At 36.4% G+C, this 16878-nt stretch overlaps 1 protein-coding gene across 2 annotated transcripts; it reads left to right on the forward strand.

The window, feature by feature from the left end:
• Positions 1-1536: 1536 nt before the first annotated feature.
• Positions 1537-16655, forward strand: LOC103709482 (golgin candidate 5-like). Of its 2 annotated transcripts, none has more exons than XM_026805564.2 (20): positions 1537-1900; positions 2263-2465; positions 3279-4246; positions 4966-5037; positions 6280-6354; positions 8833-8947; positions 10404-10465; positions 10595-10642; positions 11738-12022; positions 12216-12275; positions 12374-12457; positions 12633-12698; positions 13138-13236; positions 13319-13537; positions 14325-14433; positions 14535-14761; positions 14953-15012; positions 15106-15219; positions 16061-16157; positions 16246-16655. In XM_026805564.2, the coding sequence occupies exons 2-19, from the start codon at positions 2321-2323 to the stop codon at positions 16154-16156; spliced, it is 2904 nt and encodes a 967-aa protein (XP_026661365.2). In that variant the 5' UTR covers positions 1537-1900; positions 2263-2320; the 3' UTR covers position 16157; positions 16246-16655. The 2 variants fall into 2 exon arrangements, with proteins under 2 accessions (XP_026661365.2, XP_008793063.2); XM_008794841.3 differs by having other exon boundaries at positions 16061-16135.
• The last annotated feature ends 223 nt before the right edge of the window (positions 16656-16878 follow it).

The following is a 16878-nucleotide window of genomic DNA, read 5'->3' on the forward strand; positions in this document are numbered from 1 at the left end:
ATAGAGAAGAGGAGAAGGTAACAAAAAGGGGGCAGCATGAGACCCCTTCATATGGAGATCCAACCATATAGCAGAAATCATCATCATCGAATGGTGACAGTGTTGGCACCTAATGGTACTATTAATAGGCTGAATTGGAGTTAGACTCGTAACCACACCACGAATTCTCATTAGCAGAAGTTAGGCAACATCATTGCGGTGATTGGCAGTGGTGAAGTGGATCCCTCGCTGAGGGTGCTCGTTCCTCACAACAATGAGGTGGGGAGGACCCTTGGATGAACTAATTCTCAACTTCAAAGCAGCAACAACCACAGCTGCAGTTACACCCACGATAGATTCATTTCAGTGATAATCACTAGCATATAACCTGCGCCATGCGCGGGATGAGGTTTTGTTTTTTTCTTTCTTCAAGTGCTCTTGAAATGCAATATAGCATAGATATGATAGAATTAAACACAAATAGATATAAGGGCCTAATTATACTTTAAAAATAATTTTTTGATATTAATATTATGATATACTATCACTATACAAAACTCTAATAGTATATATATATATATCGATATGGTAAAATAATATATTATTATAAAATAAGAAGATCATGCTCCAATCAACAATAAATACAATAGAAATTAATAAAATATGAGCATGATCCAATGATATAGGTAGAGACGGTACTAATAAAAAATATTTTTTATTTATATCAACATACATTACACAAACATGATTATTAATAATATCATTATTTTTATATTAATTTGGTAGTAATAATGAAAGATTCTTTATTTAATACAATTTAATAAGCTAATCAATTTCTTCTTAATGAAAGAGCTCTGTTAATTGTGTTTTTAATATGAGTATCTATGCCGTGATTAAGGAGCTTTACATAAGTAGAGTGCTAAAAGTGGATACACTAGGTGCATTATCGACGTGTATTTGGTTTGGCTAAAAGTAGAGATGCAATCTATTAGAGGGTTTTGAGTTTATATTTGAATCTACACCATACCCATTCAATAACTAGGGTAGTTTGGATTCATATGCACCATGTTGAGCGGAGATCGAATTTTGGTTAGACTAAGTATGGCGGGATCGGTCTAGTCTCAAATGTGTTTGTTATTTTGAATGCTTACTTCTCTTATGCTCTCAAAATAATTAATTAATAACATAAAATTCAAAATATAAATGATAAGTTTATGAAAAATATAAGAGATACGATATATATGCAGTATAAATAGTACAGAAATATAGATATGCACATTTATACATTTACGAGACAATTTGTGCGCTCATGCTGCATGTAGTCGGGTTAGAATCCATATATTTCATGCTCAAGCTCAACCCAATCGGATGGTGCAATACCCTGTTCATCTAATGTGCAGGATAGTTCATGCATTAGTAAAGCCCAATATGGGTCCTTACCTAGATTGAGTCACTACGGCTCAATTGGATTTGGAAAAGGGTAAACCAGAGGGTTATATTTAGGGATGCTAATGAACAGGTTCATCAGCCTTCCCACACACTCTTCCAGTTTAAGTTGGATGAAGCTGCCTAGTGTGTAAAAGAATCGGCGACGTGCAAACCGGATCTACCAATCGGACGGTCCAGATAAATCGTAACCCAACTCGGTGCGATCCTTACTTTCGGATTGTTCTCGGCGGGGCGGCGAGCATGAGGAGCTTCCCTTCTTTCTCTTTGAGCTCATTTTATTTATTTATTTGTTTATTTCTTGATCTTTCCTTTTCATTTCCTCCGCCTTCAATTCGTCGGTGGAGACCGGCGGATTCGACCCAGCTCCTCCGCGATCGAAACCCTAAATCTCCGAGCTGTCGACTCGATTTCCTTGAAGCAAACACTTGGATTGGATCTCTGATCTCCGGATCTTGGCTGAATCTTCCTCGAGGTTCGTGGATTTTATTTACCTCTTTTCTTGATCCGAGAGCTTCTCTACCTCGCTACCGCTTTGAATTTTTTTTCCTTATTTTATAGCAATGATGCCCGATCTTTCAATCTTTTCATGTTTAACTGACTCAATTCCCCCCGTAAATGCTGCCAGAAGCCAGTTAGATTCTTTTCTTGAATAAAATTAAACTCTATGATTCTACGGAATTCAAGTTGCTTCGAAATCTTTAATGAAGGGAATCTTGATCCGGTTGGTTCTTGGTTTCTAATGAACAAATGGTGCTTGAATCCAGGAAATATGGTTGTTGACAACTTCTTTGGAGTCTTCTAATGTTAGTCTAACGTAATATTGTTTCTTGACAGGTCTGTAATCTTGGAATTTTGACTCTGGATTGAGGGGGATTCTTGTCTCGGTTAGAGAATGGCATGGATAGGGAAGGTCTCGTTGGGAGGCTTCCCGGATCTTGCGGGAGCGGTGACAAAACTGAGCGAGAGCGTGAAGAACATCGAGAAGAATTTCGATAGCGCTCTTGGTTTGGAGGAGAAACCAGAAGCTGGAGCTGAAGGTAATGCTCTTTCCTGTACGTGCATGTGTTTGTAAATTTATGAAACTGCTAATTTGCTAAGGATTAGGACGCCTGGAATTTCAAAATTGTGATGTTGGTGGTGTTTCTTGATCAAGTATCCTTGAGTTAGCTTCAACCTTGCTTGAAATGATACTCGTTCTGTACTTGGGGATCTATGAAAGGTTAAACCATTTTGAAGTCTTAAAGATAGGCAGCTAGAATAATAATTACGAGTGTTACATCAAGCCAGTTGTACCCTTCTATTCAAATGTGGACGTGCAATTTAGCCATATGAATGGATTTTATATGGCATGTGGAAATGAATTAAAGTTTCTCAGATACAATAGTGTAAGGAGATTCCTTTGGACTTGGTTAATTGTACATGAAGATGATGAAGATGAGGGCAGAATCATGAACTTCTTGATCTTTCAGTGGATTTACATATGATCTATTATGTCATTGTATCAGTCTGCTAATCTTGATTGGGCAATGCTCATATTCAATGCTTTCTAATCAAATCAATTGAACCGTTGTTAAAAAATCTAATTAAAATCAGTGAAACTGTTGTACATGCTCTGATTTCCCACAATGCAAACTGCCAAAACTTCAAATTTCCTCATTGTAGCATTTTCTTGAATCTGTAAAAGTTAGTGCCTTAGACAGTTACTTATCTAAATTATTCTACCTTATCCTTGTTGTCTTTCCGTTTACTACTTTTCCATTGATGAATGCTGTTGAAACATAATAAAATTATTCGCAAAGCATTTTAAAGGACCAATGACTTTCTATGCATTTCTTTTCCCTGACCATTAGCTTCAGAAGCATGGGGATCAGCATCGGAAAGGAAAGGGCTTTTTGACCTGGGGGCTTTCATGGGCCATATAGGAGATGGAAGTGCTCCTGAAGTTTCAGTAGAAGTGGAACCATCAGGAAAAACAGAATCATCAATAAAAATAGAATCTTCAGAGCATATTTCATCAACTGAAGAGCACGATGGGATCTCATCGACATCTGTGGCAGAAACACCTTCTCCTGTCAAGAAGGTAAAAGAGGATTCTGAAAGCAAGGGCGAAGATGTGGATCCTCATAAAGTAGATATTTCATCTAATGCACCTGGAGAACTTGATGATGACAGAGCTGATGCTAAATCAGATCATTCACAGGCTGAGACAAACTTATCTAGTGCTAGGAGTGTTGATGTAGCAGATTTTGTTCTCGCATCACAACAGAAGGAAGATGCTGAGGTGGGAACAATCAATGAATTATGGGCAGGCGATTCCAAGCTCACGAGCTCAGATGGTGTAGAACAAATTGAGATTATTGTTCCATCTACATCAAATGAGTTGCATCATGTAAATGATTCACAGGGAAACCACGACAAACATGAGGCAGAAGCTGATAAAGGTTCTCCTGATAAGGCTGATGTTTTACATAATGGGCAAGTGAGCCTCGACACAGAGTCTTCAGGTGTGATTCCAGTTGGCATGCCAACGCATGAAGATGCCAACAAACAATCTGATGACCGCATTGCAAATTCCATCAGCTCCGAGCAGGACCGAGCAGTACCTACTGACTCTGTATCCCATGATACTGATGCATCTAATGAGTCAGTGGAAATGGGCTTGCAAGGAAAGGATCTTGAACCTGATGAAATGAAACAATCATCAAGTACAACATTGAATTTGCCAGATACTACAGATTCTTTTGTGGAAGTAGAGAAGGTGAAAATGGAAATGAAAATGATGGAAGCTGCATTACAAGGTGCTGCTAGGCAAGCCCAGGTAGCGTTTAATTACCTAGCCAATGACAATATTTGGAAAGTCCATGTTTATCTTCTGAGACACTTCGTGTATTTTATTTTGCATCTCTGGTACTTAGTTCAGTTGACATTTTGAAGTTATCACTTCTAAATATTTTGCCCTGTTATTTGTTTCATTCAAGTGCACTTTTGAAGCCAATGTAAGCTAACTAGGATTTAGGACCAACTTATTTAAAAAACCTATTTTTGGATTAGGTAGAACAGCTCCAGCTAGTGCAGCTCATCCATGATTTTTAGTTTTATGAAAAAATTATTTTTATTCTAGCAGTATTCAATTGCCAACTACCCAAGCAACCAGATAGAAGAATTAGTGATCTAGCACAAGATGTTCATCTTCCATATTGTGCTTCTAATCTTGCTCCTCTGAAAGCTGAAATAAAATCATCCATTATTTAGCAAGTCCATTCACTCACAGATGCACTCTCAATTATATAGTAAATTTTTCTCTTAATAGAAGCTATTGTAACTTGTTGTAGTTTAATATGTCTAAGACAATGTTTCTTAATTAAAACTTGAAAACTATGTGATTATGTGAACTAGCCTTTGAACTTTATGTTTGAACAGGCAGAGCAAACTTCTGAGAGGTCTTAGTTGCTCTTATTACTCTATTTCATCCTACAATGATTAGAAATTTTGGCTCAGATTTATATATTTATATATATGTTTTTGATGCTTTTGCAGGCGAAAGCTGATGAAATTGCAAAGCTGATGAATGAGAATGAACTGTTAAAATCTACCATTGAAGACCTGAAGGTAGGTATGGACCTTGATGCTTGATGTCTTCTCTTCATTAAGACTATAGCAGATGTTATCAGTTGATGGTTGCAGGAAATTGTGATTTCTTAACTGCAGTTTGATGTATGCATAGTCATGTTTTGCCTTGCCCCTTTGTTTCAATGCCGCCATTGGTTATCCTCATTCAAATGGACTTTTGATTGTGCCACCAAAATGGTTTCCTGAACAAACATCTCCTGAAATTCAATTTTGCAGATGAGAAAATCCTTTCACCTCTGTTCAAGATATACTGTGAACTATTGAATGAAGAAATAACCTGTACAGAAAATTCACGCTTGCACGCACCATTATCAGCAAGTGAAGGAGCGCACAGGGAATGTGAAAGATATTAACTTTTAGTTTTTATATTTACCATATAATCTATAAGTTTAAGAAGAAGGGCGAAGCAATATAAAATTCCAATATAGTTGAATTAGAAGTAATTGCTTGTGTATGCTTGAACCTAGACTAAGTGATGAGGCAAGTTCAATGCACGTACAAGGGTTATGAGGATTACAGATAGGATGACTGAAATGTTGACACTGATTTATTTTCTTCCATTCACAATTTGCATATTTTCACTCTAGTTTGTGGACAAGTTGGAACTGGTGGAGTTGTTCTTAAAAGTTGACATTCTATAGATTAGCTTAGTCTGCTTCATTATGATGATTCATCACTTCTTGTGAAACTTAACCCATGGGATCCATATTTGTCTAACAATTCCTTAATCTTATTTACATCTTAGAAAGTTTTATTAACCACAAAAACCATGTTTTTATGTCCACGTCTTCACTAGTTATGATTAATTTTGCTGATTGTGAGACATTACAAGGCAAACTATTGATGGCTATGCGTACCTATACAGTATGTTGCTTTGCTTAGTGTGACAGTACATTGTATAATTGAAGGTACCACTGAACCAGATAGATCAACAAAATAAATAATCTATAATTTACTGAGGTAATTTATCCCTCTATATGCAGCAATTCAGCTAACCGGTGTTTTAACTGGCTGCCAAAGGTTCCATCCATCATCACATGTTCTTTCACTTTGTCTATTTCTATCATGTTTGAGTTAATATTAGGTACCTCTGGATTATCGAAAAGTTGAGAGCAATTATGGTTGAGTAAAATAGGAATTGTTTAATGATTATATGAAAGCATTGTTTTTAACACCTATTTAATTTGAATGATATGTCAACTGCTGATTACTATATGACAGAGAAAATCTACAGAGTCAGAAATCGATGCATTACGAGAGGAATATCATCAAAGGGTGGCATCTCTTGAAAGGAAGGTGCATTTCATTCTCACCATTTACTCCTTTTCTTAATCCTATCTCCAATTATTATTTTGAAGTGTAACAATTAATGTCTTTGAGTTTGTGTTACTGTAATGATTTCTTGTCCATGACTTTGAAGTTATGGTGGCTTCAATTTGCATTAGGCTTGCTTTATTTACCTGCTCTGTATTTTTTGGGTAATGGTGCAAGAATAGGATAATGCTTTCTGGAGATGGTCTATAAATTTAACTTTTGTCTCAAAGTTCAATTTAACATATACTTAATATGAAATGGAGTTAAATCATAAATATAATATAATCCGATAATGTGATTCTCTGACTTATTTAAGTGATTTGTCCTCTATTTACAGACACACAGATATGCATGTATGCATTCATGCATGCATATATGCATATATCATCCATGGTCACATGTTACACATGTCCATGTGCATGTGTTTCATCTTGCACTTGGGTTTATTTGTGCCTTTGAATTGGGCACATCTCCTTGAATCAAAAAATATTATCTTATTTCCTGGCCTAGACTCTTTGCAAGTCCAAGCAACTTTGGAGGGTTGTTCCTGGATTGCATGAGGTTAGACTGCGACCGACAAGGTAGACTTTCTAACCAGCCAACTGGCCCTATAGGTTTCATGTTAGGCCTTGCTTCATTGATGATATGTACTAGGCCAGGCCCAACTTGCTGTTTCTGAAGCAAAACCCTGTCTTCAAACTACAGGAGGATATCCTGGTCCCAAGGGAGAAAAGAATTTTTCCCCTATGATTGTTGAGCTTGGCATTTCTTACCTCCCAATCTCTCCTACCTAGAGCACGCTGCTTCCTCCATCCCCATTGTGTTCCATGCCATGATCGCCATCTTTGACCTAAGTACAGTGACCGTGCCTCCATGCTCCTTCACCCTTCATCTCCTATGTCTTCTATCGGGGCACTTCTGCCATCTCCACCTCCTCCTACTGCTTCTAGCTTGTAACATGTGCCATGGAACAATCTTGCTCCTTCCTAGAGGTTGGTGGAGGGTATTTAGCGATGGAAGAGAAGTTGGTCTCTCTGTTTGTGGAGCCAAGTCTGTTTTTTTCTTCCCTTGTCAATGAGAGCAAAATAGAGGCAACATTAATTGACTGTAGCTTGCTAATTTTAGCAAGACCAGGTGGTTCTTGTCAATACCCACTGCTTTCTAATTTTATCTTTATTGCAGAGAATTTTCATCCAAAGTTAGTTAATGACTCTATATTGGCACTTAGAAAAAGAAAATAAAAGAATGGCTTTCTGTACAAAAGGGAGAACTCCTCATAAACTTATGTTTTTAAAACAAATTGTGAATTTTTCACACCCCTTTTTTTTCTTTAGAAAGACCTAAGGGACTGCAACATGTTGCTATCTGGAAATATGTTGTTCTATCATCATTCACTTAAATAGAAGATAAACTGGAGGGTCTATTTCACCTTTAATTTCTGTTTTTAATAAATTTAATGCAAAACAGAAACTCGTAGTTGGGAAGGTGCTTGACTGATTAATTGTGTTTTAGAAAGTTACCATAGGATATTTGTCCTCCTTGCTCCAAATACAGGATAGGACTATAAATCTAAAGGATTGTTCTCTCATGGCTAATAGCTTTCATAACATGGGATGAATATCAGTTATCGTTCCTCTCTAAAAATCTTCTGCAGGGCTTGGTGAAAAGAATAATGGAATTGAATCAATGTGTGACATCTTTATTACTGCTATTATTATACCACTATCAAAAATAAATATTATCATCATTATCATTATTATAGCACTTATATAATTTTTACAATGAAAATTTTCCTGTTCAACTGGCCTTGAATGTTAAATGAGTCACATGTATGGTCTCGATGGAAGAGTTGGTTCTCTTGATGTAAGAGTTCCTTACTTTTTGGAAAAGACTATTACCTGCTAATCTGCTATGGAGAATGCTCATTAAGAATGGGCAAGTAGACCTATTGGCTTTGCACTTCAAGCTCCATCTAGCAAATTTATATCAAAATTGATACTTCTGATGTAACTGAGAATAACAATGCAAGTCTGCAGAGGTTTATATGTTTAGTTAAGATCTGCCGTACCGATTGTACCGATGTACTGGTGGGCGTCGATACCGGTACGGTACCAGTACAGTACTGAATCGAACCGGTACTGTACCAGCAAAGAAAAAAAAATACTGAGCGGACGCGCGCGCGTCTGCATTAAATGCCACTCTGTGGCATTGAATATCCCGCACGGGGCAGGGCGAACGGTACTAGTTTGTATCGTGCGAACTGGGCCGGTTCGCACCGGTACACGTACGGAACCATTTGGTTCCGAATCCTTCTGGGTCAGCGGCACCGATCCGGTACGAGCTGAACCGACTGTTCAGCATATCATGTGTTTAGCTCACACTTTGAGATACAATTTACATAGTTGTGAATATTTCATGCAAACATCTTGTTTGATGTGACATCGTTATTGCTAATTACAGGTTTATGCTCTCTCCAGGGAAAGGGATACATTAAGGAGAGAACAAAGTAAAAAAAGTGATGCAGCTGCTCTTTTGAAAGAGAAAGATGAGATAATCAATCAAGTTATGGCTGAAGGTAGATCTGAAAGGATCCATATGCATACTATTTCTACAAATCAATTTGTTGACCTTAGAATATTTTTTCCACAAATTTTGCACATTATTTCTTAAATTGTTATATGCAATTTAGGGTAATACTTATTTCAGTGTTGCGGTTACTTAGTTTATCTTCCTTAATGTGGTTATACATAGACATTGGCAGTATAAAAGAATTTTATCTATAGGAAGTAAGGGAAATAATTTTTCAAAGCTGGTTAAAAAAAAAGAAAATAAATCGAGGAAGAATAGCCTATACAAGATAATCATAGGAATCTCAGTGACATCTATATATGTTGATACGACCATAATCATCTAAAACTTCTATATATGTAGGTATGTCACTTATAAGAGTAACACACTGATTACCTAATGATTGAGTTTTGATTATTTAGTTCTGGAATTTACTTGAAAAAGCTAGTATAGTTTCAGAATATGCTGCAGCTGAGCTTGAGGCCTACTGTTTCTGATTTCTTTTCATTCTTGTTTGTTTGGCCGAAATTGTCCAAATCTGGCAAACGTGTGACTGAGATGGTTAATGAGACTGATATTTATACCACCAATTATTTTCTTTAAAAAATTTTCCAGAAGATCGATAAAATGATTAGAATACAATAGACCTGGAAATATAAGAAACTTTATTGGATAAAATATTGTTGTTGATTTGTGTCTTGACTTCATAATAATAACTTGCAATTCTCATATGATGAGAATGAGGTCAGACGTGCTGGTTCTTTTATAAATGTTTCAGGTCAACCCTCCCTCCCAACCCACCATCACCATTCTCCACCATCAGGTGAACTGAAGTAGGCATGCTCAGCTAGTTATCTCTTGAACTTGTGGAGCTGGAATGAGTATAGATTTCAAGAAAATTTTGGTAAACCTTGCTCCATTTCTGTGGACCTAAATTATATAGGTATTGTGTAAGCATAGTTTAGAGTTCTTGAAAGAAATTTGCTGAAACAACCTTTTGGCTAGCCAAAGTAGTTTAAGAATTCACAAGCAGTGCAGTGAGATACGCAATCCACCTTCTCTATGATACAGTGGTACCCCATACCCGGATCCTTGAATTTAGTTCACATCATGAATTTTCCAGGTGGCAGATTAACTAGAAAAGATTTAAAACCCTATAGTGTGCCATATCACTGTTTTTCTGCAAAAAAGCCATCATGGTGTTAAGATTAAGGAAGCTTATTCTGTCGATTTTTTACCCAAGCGGTAGATGATGCCTGCAACATAATGGAGTCTCAAGTAAGATGAGAGTCATCTCTACATTCCATGTGAATCATATTTGAGACAATGTACATAATTTTACTGTCTTCTTGTCTCAACTGTTGCTTGCTATCTGATGCATGGCATCTCTTTGTGGTTTTAGATGGATGTATTCTGCAATTTTGCACTGTTCCTTACATGGATTTGTTTTACTTTTGGAACAGGTGAAGAGCTATCTAAAAAGCAAGCTGCCCAGGAAGCAACTATCAAGAAACTAAGGACACAGGCATGCAATTAGATTCTTTCTTCTCATTTTTTTTTCAAATCATCATTAACATTTTGTCAAATCATTGACATTCTTGCTTATAGAATACTAATTTTAATGTTATTTTCTGATCTGTTTTGTTGGAGCCAGATCAGAGAGTTTGAGGAAGAGAAGCAAAGGCTCAACTCGAAGTTTCAGGTAGTTGAGTGATTAATCTGTACGCTCAGTAGATGATATTTAGTAAATTATATTCTGGAAAAATTTCCCTCCCATAAATATATATATATATATATATATATATATATATATATATATATATATATATATATATATATATATTCCTCATAATTTGAAATAACGAATTTGTTTCGATTTAAATGAGGTTTTATGAACTGTAAGGTGTTCTATGTGAGAGAATGCTTTTTTGTCTCTTGATGTCTTCGAGATCAATAGTTAATTATAACTTTCTCTACAATAATGTCGACCAGGCAAGACAGACTGGATCCTAAGATTCATTTTAGGAATATCCTACAATCCTATGTTGGATATCTCATATTCCTCTTGAACCCATCTTGGAGCTCATGCACCTACTCCAATATGCCTTTTGAGCTTTCTTAAACTTATAACTAGAAATTGCTATTATGTTTACATATAATCACTTTAAACTTGAGTATAAAGTAACCTTATTTTTCCTCTCCTGAATCTAGATGCTACCAATATTATGAAAGTAATATCATTAAATAAACTTTTAAATTTTACATCGACTTTTATGGTGAATTGAATTAAATGCTTCTTCAGCAGTGCTGTTTTTTTCAAGATTTAAGGATCATTATTTCTCTAAACTTGCCACGGTTTTTGCTCCCTGCGCATCTAAAGTTAAGATATGGAAGCAGCATGATTCTGTTATTGGTTTCAAGATTCATGAAGATGTATATCAGGGAACTGGAGTTATAAGATACAGAGGCACATATTAAGTTTCTAAAATTTGAAGAGTTCCAAGGGAAAGCTTCATTCAAATTTCAATAAACTTTGGTATGTGTTTGTTTATCTTTTGAAAGTTTCTAAATGATGATCCTTTGATTCTTTGAATCCCAGCTTTGTCTTCTGAAATTTCCATTTTTATTTTAGAATGCATGTGGTAGAAGCCTTTTTGTCCATTTAAATCTATCTGTATTAGGGTGCATGTGTAGTTCAGATTTTGTTCAACATAACTATTAATTTTGACATTACAGGCTTCAATACCACTTTTGCTTTACATGCAATTCTTAATTATTCATTCATGGGTTATTCTAGGTGGAGGAGTCAAAGGTGGAGAGTATTAAAAGAGACAAGGCAGCAACTGAAAAGTTGCTGCAAGAAACCATAGAGAGAAATCTAGCAGAACTTGCTTCTCAGAAGGAATTTTATACCAATGCACTTAATGCAGCCAAGGAGGCTGAAGCATTAGCAGAGGCACGGGCCAACAGTGAAGCCAGAGCAGAACTTGAGAATCGTTTGAGGGAGGGTAGTGAACGTGAAGCTCTGCTGGTTCAAACACTTGAGGAGCTGAGGCAAGCTCTGAGCAGAGCAGAGCAACAGGTACTTTTTGAACCCAGTTATCTCTGTTTATCTGTTACTAGGACCTGTTATGCATTTGTATGGAGAATTTGTAGTTTTTCTGTAGTTTGTTTAGACCTAGTTTTGACCCATGTTTTTCCACTAACCCTATCTTCTATGTTAAATTAATCTGTCATGGAGAGTAACTCATTTACAACTGGGTCAACTATTGCAGGCAGCTTTCCGGGAAGAAATGCTTAGAAGGGATATTGATGATCTTCAAAAGCGCTATCAAGTGTGTGATACTTTGTCTCTCTTTCTTTTAAATGCTCCTATTTAGTTATGACACGATTTTCAAGGATTCGAGCTTTAATTAGATTAGCTGATATCCAGGCAAGTGAGCTTCGTTACAATGAGTTGATCACACAAGTTCCTGACTCAACTAGGCCACTTCTGAGGCAGATAGAAGCAATGCAGGTTACATATTTTGAAATATTTTGCTTGTTTCTTGTCTTGGAGGCACCTTTTTTGCTTGCATGATCAGCATGGTGCAGAGATTGTTTCATCAACATTGAAATAAATGATTCTCTAGTTCTTCAAATTTACATTTAAAGTTCACTTATTAGTGTTTTGGAATTTTCAATTTTAATAGGAGACAACTTCCAGAAGAGCAGAAGCCTGGGCTGGTGTAGAGAGAGCCCTAAACTCTCGCTTGCAGGTTGTTATCTCTCAGAGAAATTGTTCATTGCTCAGTTCCTTCTTTCCTGCCTTTTCCTTTCATTGCTGCCACATTAAGGAAAATGTGCAAAAATCTATTTTTGAAGCAGTAGTAACTAGGAAGCAATGTATGGCGAGAATGCCCCAATATGGGTACACAACGATATGAGAGAATGACCGTTGAAATTTATGTTGAAATATTTAGAAACCTTGGAAAACTGGTTTTTGGTGGTTTTCCACAAGTTTTTCTGCTTTCCTCCATAGTTTGGGACCACCTTTTGACTGATTTTTTCATAATTATTTTCTGCAAGGAATTTTCCTGTTGGATTTGAACCTGATCAAATTAGCTTCCAACCTGGTGTCCCCGGAAGAACCTAGTTGCATGGGAAACACATGTCCAGCAACTATGGTTTCTAATCAGTAGTCACTTGAATTGACAGGAGGCGGAAGCCAAAGCTGCGGCTGCAGAGGAAAGGGAGCGAGCACTGAATGAACGTCTATCTCAAAGTCTATCTCGAATTGCAGTTTTAGAAACTCAGGTTCTTTTTTCCCCTGTCCACTTTCTTCGATTGTGAAAGTGCTGGAGCTAAGCATTGATCAACCAATGATGGGACTTTTCAGATCACTTGTCTTAGAATGGAACAAACACAGCTTAGCCGATCACTTGAAAAGGAGAGACAGAGGGCATCTGAAAGCAGACAAGAATATCTTGCTGCAATGGAGGAAGCTGCAACTCAAGAGGGTCGGGCCAAACAGATTGAAGATGAAATTAAGGTGCTTAGAAGTAAACACAAAACAGAGTTGAAAGAAGAAGTGAGACACAGAGAACTTCTGGAGACGGTAACATTTGGCTGTCGCTTGTCAATTATATGCATCGTTTTTCCATCAAATATAAAATCGTTTAACATGGCACTTCTCTTTTTGTATTAAAAGCACACTGGCTTCAATAATTTGTATTTGCTTATTTGACCAATATTGGCCAAAACTCTTTTGTTATTGGACTCACTTAGTTAAGATGTATGCATGCTGATGGTTCTTTTCTTATTGACCAAACTTTCTATCTGCTATCAGATGATGCATTTTGTTGGAAAATAAGAAGATTGAATTTTATAATTGGCAATTTATTCAGCTAATTATATGTAGTATTCAGCTTGAAATTTATTCAGTTGTTATATTGCTAACTTTCACCTTCTTGGAATCCCTTCTCCTGATTTCTGGCTATAATTCCTTATTTCTCTAATTTTACCAACCATTACATACATCATAGCCTGATACTGAAGCTTTCTCTAGCTTTTTCATTGCACATGATCATACCACAAAAATCAGTTCAGTTTCATTCTTTATTAGTGTTGTTCCGTAGTTCTTTTAAAAATGTGTATATTAAACTTTTCCATACCACATTATCATAACTTCAACAAAGTTTTCATCTCCCAGCGATCATGTGCATGCATCCACATTATTTTGAAGTGTCCTTAAACTTCAAAATATACCTTGATCCATAAAAATTGAAGGTATTTGTGGTTGACTAGATGGTTGTGAGGTGGCGCCAATCATTGCACCTGTGAGTTTAATTTAATGTTTATAAATGACAGCCGTTTCTTTTATTTGAACTTGTGCTATTTTGTAGGAGCTTAAAAGGGAGAGAACCGCCAGATCAGAACTGGAAAAAATTGCTGCTTGTGAAATTCCTGTTATTGCCAATCGTGAAATTCCTATTAACCCTTTCGTTGAAAATGGTTAATAGATTCTACACCTTTTCCAAACTATAATAGAAGTTTTTTTTTTTTAACTCCTCTAACCCATTTGGGTTTTGTTCATTTCCTTCTTTTATTTGCAGGAAATGCCCTCAACTGTAAGCTTTCAAGTGCTAGGAGTCTGAGTATATTGGAAGAAAGTCTTTTCTTGCAAGCATCTCTGGACTCATCTGACAACTTTTTTTCTGAAAAGAGAACATCTGGGGAAACAAGCATGTCCCCTTATTTCCTAAAGAGCATGACTCCAAGTGCTTTCGAAGCAGCACTTCGTCAGAAGGATGGTGAACTTTCATCATATATGTCACGCTTGGTATGGAAAACGTTTCCTTTGTGTTTGTTACTGCCTTGGCTTTGTTTGATCCTATTTTTTTTTTAATTCTCTGCAAGCTCAGTGAATTCTGTGCTTTGTGCATATTTTAATCTTTCCCCATGGTGAAACTATTTCCAAATTCTGAACCTCTGGCTGCATTGATCTCACCATTTCTAATTTTGCTTGAATAGGTCTCATTGGAATCTATTCGTGATTCTCTCTCTGAGGAACTGGTAAAGATGACAGAGCAGGTAAAGTTCATACAGTGAATGTCCTGGTTTTCATGGATATTTTCTGTCTTGTATGATGCACAACAATAATGCTGGAATTTGGCTTCTGTCTAGTGTGAAAAGCTGCAAGCAGAAGCAATTGTTTTGCCTGGCTTACAAGCAGAGCTGGAAGCCTTAAGGCGAAGACACTCTTCTGCACTGGAACTAATGGGTGAACGTGATGAAGAGGTTTGCATCTCTCTTGCACTATTTATATATGTGTTCACTTACAAAATTGTGCAACTACACCTGTATAAATCAACTTTATCACCTAGATTTTTTGTTAAATGTTATGTCATTCAGTTCCTTATTACAAGCCTCTTCTTCGCCAGGCATAGATGCTACTTTTATGTGGGTGTGGTACACAATTAAAAATTATGATATATTGTTATTGTTTTTTTTCTAGATCAGGTCTCAGCCGCCTAACTTAATAGATGTTTCATGTTCCTGGAAAGGATTTAAATAGTTCTGAAATACATGCTGATTTGATATCTACTATTTATTGGTGAATGAGAATTACCAGATGTACAATATGGAGAATAGAGAATTTGCATTTATATGGATGATTTGCCAGAAGCTATCTCCAGTTGATTGAATTCTTCACTTGTCTGTAAAATTTAATGAAATTTTCTTCAGTCATAATGATAGTTGTGAAAAGTTTATGTTACATACATGAATCATCTGGAAAATGTCGAAGTTTCTAGGGAGTACGGTTTTTGGAGTTTGCATCTGGAGTTTTGAGTCCCTCTGATGGACGAGTCTAAGAATTTGGTATGGTTAATGTGGAATAATATATGACTGCTTACATGCAATGTGATACATATCTTCTGTCTGTTCATAATACCTATGCTTTATCAAGTTTATTCAACACTTCAAGGGACAAATTGTACTGGAATTCTGAATGCTTCTATTCAGTGCCATAATATATTCAATTTAGCATGTCTTTTGTGGTTGATGGGACTCTTCCATTTGCTTTATGAAACATGCATAATGAGTCCTAAGTTCTTAAGAAGTTGACATCCTATTGTAGTTGGAGGAACTCCGAGCTGACATTGTTGACATGAAAGAGATGTACAAAGAGCAAGTTGATTTGCTTGTGAACAGGGTATATCTGCTTCACCAGTGATGTTAGTTATTGTGTTATACTATTCTGATCTTAACTTTATCTGAGGTGCATTCTGATCTTAATTTTCATCCATCTCTTTTCTCAAGCAGATTCAGATGTTAAGTTCTTCAGCTGGTGCAGATTAATCAACCATTGGCTGCTTTTGCTGATTAAAATTTAAGAGCGCCATGGTATGAACCAACTAGATTAATCTGTTTTGTTATTTGGTTGAGCGTATTCTCTATATTTGCTGGTTCGAATTTGTAACCACATTCACACTAACAGCTCTTGGAAAAGTTCTTTCTTCAGCCTTGAGAATTATATTCCTAGGTAGGACGCAATGCCGTATGCTGAAATGGACATGAGATTCACTTCTTCCTTCTTGTCATATGACTGATGATTGTATACCTAACCTATTTGTAAATGTCTCCAGATCTTCACTACATGGGTTTTTACCATTGCATATGATGCATAAACAAAAATGCAGATCTGCTTCATAAATTTAAAGTTTGTTACTTTATGCTTGTGGCTAGTTTACATGATCAGGTTGGTGCTTGGTTTGTACTGCACATGAGATAGATATACTCGTTATTTGAACTGTATGTGTGTTGGTAGAATAAACAAACTTTATGCCCTAAGTATTTTTGGTAATATAGATCACCATACTTCATTTATAAAAAAAGAGAGATCACCGTATATGATGCAAGGAAGGTGGATTGTAGAAGTTATTTTTTCTCTTCAGA

This window comes from Phoenix dactylifera, chromosome 11 (assembly GCF_009389715.1).
Source record: "Phoenix dactylifera cultivar Barhee BC4 chromosome 11, palm_55x_up_171113_PBpolish2nd_filt_p, whole genome shotgun sequence".
Classification (NCBI taxonomy): domain Eukaryota; kingdom Viridiplantae; phylum Streptophyta; class Magnoliopsida; order Arecales; family Arecaceae; genus Phoenix; species Phoenix dactylifera.